General features: G+C 54.6%; 2 protein-coding genes across 2 annotated transcripts in view; one reads left to right on the top strand and one right to left on the bottom strand.

Moving 5' to 3' along the window:
* Window positions 1–1,442, bottom strand: part of PTSG_01666 (proliferating cell nuclear antigen) — a 2,583-nt gene extending 1,141 nt beyond the window's left edge. The window contains exons 1-3 of the mRNA XM_004997589.1: window positions 1,169–1,442; window positions 442–733; window positions 38–232 (exon numbers count right to left, since the gene is read on the bottom strand). Of these exons, the coding sequence (XP_004997646.1) occupies window positions 38–232; window positions 442–733; window positions 1,169–1,263 (582 nt within the window). The 5' untranslated portion in view covers window positions 1,264–1,442. The remainder of the gene's footprint in view (window positions 1–37; window positions 233–441; window positions 734–1,168) is intronic.
* A 117-nt stretch (window positions 1,443–1,559) lies between these two features.
* On the top strand, window positions 1,560–3,969 carry PTSG_01665 (cathepsin D). The gene is made up of 5 exons (XM_004997588.1): window positions 1,560–1,973; window positions 2,197–2,387; window positions 2,686–2,987; window positions 3,275–3,413; window positions 3,589–3,969. The coding sequence occupies exons 1-5, from the start codon at window positions 1,709–1,711 to the stop codon at window positions 3,847–3,849; spliced, it is 1,158 nt and encodes a 385-aa protein (XP_004997645.1). The 5' UTR covers window positions 1,560–1,708; the 3' UTR covers window positions 3,850–3,969.
* The last annotated feature ends 1,031 nt before the right edge of the window (window positions 3,970–5,000 follow it).

Raw genomic sequence — 5,000 nt, 5'->3', positions numbered from 1 at the left:
CACCGCACACCGCATACCGCACACCGCATGCACACACCTGCTGGCTCTCCTCGTCGACGCTGCTGTTGTTGCGCAGGGTGATGGTTCCCTTGCCCGTGTCGCCAGATGCAGTGAACTGGACGCCCTCCTTGGTCACAGAGACTTGCACTGTCTCGCCGATAGTGCTGAGATCACGGCAAATACCGTGGAATTCTGATGCAGGCATCTTCACGGTCGCTGTGTGCTCGCGTTCCTGAATGTATGTGTATGTGTAAGTGAGCGAGTGTGTGAGTGTGTGAGTGTGTGAGTGTGTGAGTGTGTGGGTGTATGTGTGTGTATGTGTGGGTGTATGTGGGTGAGTGGCAGGAGAGAGAAAGAGAAGGAAAAGATGAAGAGCAGAACAGCAAGCAGCAGCAACACGAAAGCCACAAGAGGCATGTGCGACATGAAAGCAAAACGTACCGGAATGCCAAGGTGCTCGCTGTCAATGTCCATGAGCTTCATCTCAAACTCCGACACCTTCTCCTGGTCTGCGCTCTCAAACGTGAACACGACCGTGTCGCCTTCGTCCTCGGCCCTCAACGTGACTGCGTCGTTGTTGTTGGCGCACTTCATAATCTTGGTCATGCTGGCAATGTTGATGCCGAGGGAAATGGGGCGATCGCACCGGTACATGTCGAAACCGTCCTTGCGCATCAGCAGGGACACCAACGACACGTGCGAACTGTCCATGGCCTGCAGAGAGATGCCAGCCCTGACAAAACGAAACCCCGCACATCAACCACAAACAACAACAGCAGCAGCAGCAGCAACATATGAGACCATCATCAACAGCAACAGAGGCTTGTGGTAAGTGGGCTGTGCTTGGAAATCGAAGCGTGCTGGTGGTTATGCCGCACAACACCATCGCCGCCACATGCAAACCAAAGGCACTTGGTTGCAAGCAAGTCACGCACGCACACACATACGCGCGCACACACACACACACACACACAAACGCACACAAACACACCACACACAAGCACACACACAAGTACACGCGCACAGAGCACACACAGAGCACACACACACAAGTACACGCGCACAGAGCACACACACACACAAAGCACACACACAGAGAGCACACACACACACACAGAGCACACACACACAGAGCACAGCACACAGACACATAACATGCAACGCGTACGAGGTGCAGTCCCAGTTGGCGTCTGTAACAAGGTCCTTAACGGCCTCAAGCACCTTCTTGAGAAGGGCGGCCTGTGCCATGCGTGCCTCAAACATCTTTGCTTCTTGAGTGGCGTGCGGGTGTGGATGAGTGTATGAGTGTGTGGGTGGTCGTCAAACAGACAGTCGCTGGGGATAGCAGCTGTGGGCGATGTGTTGGGTGGGGAAAGTGAACAACAGTGGAGTGGAGTGCAGTTGGCGCAGACGTGTTTGGTTGGCGGTGTGCGGGAACTTTTGAGCGCGAAACTGGCTTTGGCGCCAAAACCAACAACGCAGCGCAGCAGCTGACGCAAGTCAAATTTGCCCAGAGGCAGCAAGACTTCCAACCGCTATCCACCACCACTCACAGCTAAATGCGTCTTCCAAGGCAAAGTTTGCCTTCCTCCAAAACTCCAGCCAGCGTGCAGTGAGCACGCCGCCGCCGCCGCCGCCACTGGCCGTGCACGGCATTCATGCATTTTTCTTCTCCAACACACCACGCACACCAACCACCACACCCTTGATGACAATGGCTCGCACGATGGCTTTGCTTGCTGTGGCCACGCTGCTGATGGCGGCGTGCGCTGTGAACGGCCTGCACCGCGTTCCTCTCACGGGCATGCCCCGCTCCCGTGACACGCTGCGCAACGCCGGCGCCGCTCTGCTGAACAAGTACTCCCTCGGCAACGGCACCAACGTCCCCATCTACAACTTTGAGGACGCCCAGTACTATGGCGAGATTACCATTGGCACCCCTCCCCAGCGCTTCAAGGTTGTCTTCGACACCGGTACGTGCTGTGTACCTATGTGTGTGTGTGTGTGTGTGTGTGTGTGTGTGTGTGATCTGTTTTCCTCTGTGTGTGTGATCTGTTTGTTCCTCTCTTGTGCGCTTCGTCTTCTTCTTCTTCTTCTTCTCTATTCGTTTCCTCTCTCCTGTCCTCTTCTCCTCCTCCCCCCCCCGGTCGTGCCTGACGGCTGATTCCTGGTGTGCTGATGTGAATACATGACCAGGTTCCTCCAACTTGTGGGTCCCCTCCAAGCAGTGCAAGTCTCTCGCCTGCGACCTGCACCACAAGTACGACTCCTCCCAGTCCTCCACCTACTTCCCCAACGGCACCAAGTTTGCCATCGAGTACGGCTCTGGCTCCCTGACGGGCTTCCTCTCCGGTGACAAGACATGCGTCGGCGACCTCTGCGTCGAGGTGCGTCTTGTGCACATGTGGGTGCGTGTGGACATGTGGGTGTGGGTGTTCTGGGAAAAGAGCGCTTGCTTCAAGTCGTGCGCACTGTGCGCTTTGTCTATTAAGGAGTGCCTTCTTCCTCTGGAGGTTACTTTGTGTTCCCTCGGACATAGCTGTCTGGTTCAACGCACACGCACGCACACACACATGCACGCACCCTCCAATGCTCCAATGCTCATTCCTGCGTCTCCCTCCACACCCCACACCCCCAATCGTGGTGTTTATTTGCTGGATTGTTTGACCATTGACTCCTTCGCAGAAGCAACTGTTCGCCGAGGCCACAAACGAGCCTGGTATCACCTTTGTTGCCGCCAAGTTTGACGGCATCCTGGGTATGGGCTTTGTCGAGATCTCCGTGGACCAGGTTGTCCCATACTGGTACAACCTCGTCAGCGCCGGCAAGGTGGAGAGCAACATGTACACCTTCTGGCTCAACCGCGTCCAGGGCGCCCCCTCTGGTGGCGAGCTCACCCTCGGTGGCTACGACCCCAAGCACATGTCTGGCCCCATCCAGTGGGTTCCTCTCACCCGCGACGGCTACTGGCAGTTTGCCATGGACTCGTGAGTATGATGAGGATGATGTGTGTTTTGTTGCGGGAGGCATACCGCGGATGTGTACGCGTGTGACGTGCTGGGTGCTGCTTTCGTGGTGAACGTGGTGAAACTGTCGTGTTTTGCAACCTGTCTCGGCTGCGAAGTGTCCTCAGTCTAACCTGCCACCGTCTTCGTGTGTGCCTGTGTCTGTATGTGTGCCCTTCCCTTCCCTTGCCTTCCCTTCGCACACTCACGCCAACCCGTGTTGTGTTTGGTGTGTGACCATGCTTCGCGCTCTCTCCTTCTCTCTACAGCCTTTCCGTGAACGGCGACAGCTACTGCAGCAACTGCCAGGCCATCGCTGACACCGGCACCTCCCTCCTTGCTGGCCCCACGGACGCCATCAAGAAGCTCAACAAGCAGATTGGCGCCATCCCCATCGCTCAGGGCGAGGTGAGCCTTGCGTGTCGTTGTTGTCGCTGGCTCTCGAGTGTTGCTACACCCTCTGCCCCACTCGAGGAGGGTTGCCGTTGCACTTATTTCCCTCGTTGCTCTGCCCAGCCCATGGTATTGTTTAGTTCTCACACAGTTCTTGTCACACACAACCTTCGCGCGCGTATGTGCACAGTACATGGTGGACTGCAAGAAGATCCCAACCATGCCCAACGTCGACATTGTCCTCAACGGCCAGAAGTTTACGCTGACCCCTCAGCAGTACGTTCTCCAGGTCTCTGCCCAGGGTCAAACTGAGTGCCTCAGCGGCTTCTTCGGCCTCGACGTGCCTCCTCCAGCTGGCCCCCTCTGGATTCTCGGCGACGTGTTCATCGGCGCCTACACCACTGTCTTCGACATGGGCAACAACCGCGTTGGCTTCGCCCCTTCTGCCTAAGCACACACGCTACAACTGTGAATGCCTCCATCAGAACCCCGACCCTCTCTCTCCTCTTTCCTTTCCCTTCATTCACAAACACACCACCAACGAATAACAACAGATACAATGCGAAATGAGTTGGGCAACCATTGACTGAAAGAAAGGAGGTGAGGAAACAAGTGGACAAACACAACAAACACGGGTGGGGTTAAGATGAGCAAGGGTGTGTCAACAAACAAGAACACAAGGAGAATGAACAAACACAGCAAGCTGCTGCCAAATCAACTCGGGCAGCACACTCAAACAAACACTAGACAAGTGCACACACAGTCAATGACGCTGCCAAGGCGACATGGGCAGAGTGTGCACGAACACAAACAATCTAAACAATGAGCAGCATGCATACATGCGCGCAGAGCAATGCTAGGCATGGCATGAATGCTTGCAGGCAAGCATACACAACAGACAACACTTCACAACACTACATGGCACGCGCACATGGCATCCGTCAAGCATGGCGAGCATGCACACACACACACATGGCACACAACTCACGTGTGTAGGGGAAGGAGGAGAGGAGAGGCAGTTGGCACACATGCATGCCAGCAGAGAGGAAGGAATGTTTGCCAACGGAAAACCACAAAGCAGGTGTTGTTGTTGTAAGTTCATGGTGGTGGTGCTGTTGTTGGAGACTTGTGTGTGTGTGTGTGTGTGCTGTGTGTGCTGTGTGTGCTGTGTGTTGTGTGGGAGATTGTCTTGGCAAGAGAGAGTTGTGTGTGTTTACTTGAGTTGTGAAGCAAACAAGGATGTAGGATGAATGAACACTCCAACAGAAAGAAACAGAGCAGAAGACAAGAATTGTCGACAACGCAAAGTGGTGACGTGGCAGTGTTTGTTGAGAGTTGTGTGGTTATGTGGTGTGTTATGCAAGAGCATGTAACACCGAGCAACCACACAAGGTAAACACTGCACGTGCAACAGGTTGGAGGGAAATCACGTGAACATTCCAGAACACAAGAGAGGTGAATGTGAATTTGTGGTGTCGTGAAGAATGGAGGTCAATGATATGACTCAGCAGACAGGACTTGCCTGTCAACACTCCCCCGCATTGACCTACCTCTCTGCTGCGTTGATGTTCTGAAACGTGATGAGCATGTGGATGATGTCAT

The sequence above is a fragment of the Salpingoeca rosetta genome, assembly GCF_000188695.1.
Source record: "Salpingoeca rosetta unplaced genomic scaffold supercont1.3, whole genome shotgun sequence".
Lineage (NCBI taxonomy): Eukaryota > Choanoflagellata > Craspedida > Salpingoecidae > Salpingoeca > Salpingoeca rosetta.
The sequence above is the reverse complement of the archived record's forward strand: the minus strand, read 5'-3'. Positions and strand labels throughout refer to the sequence as shown.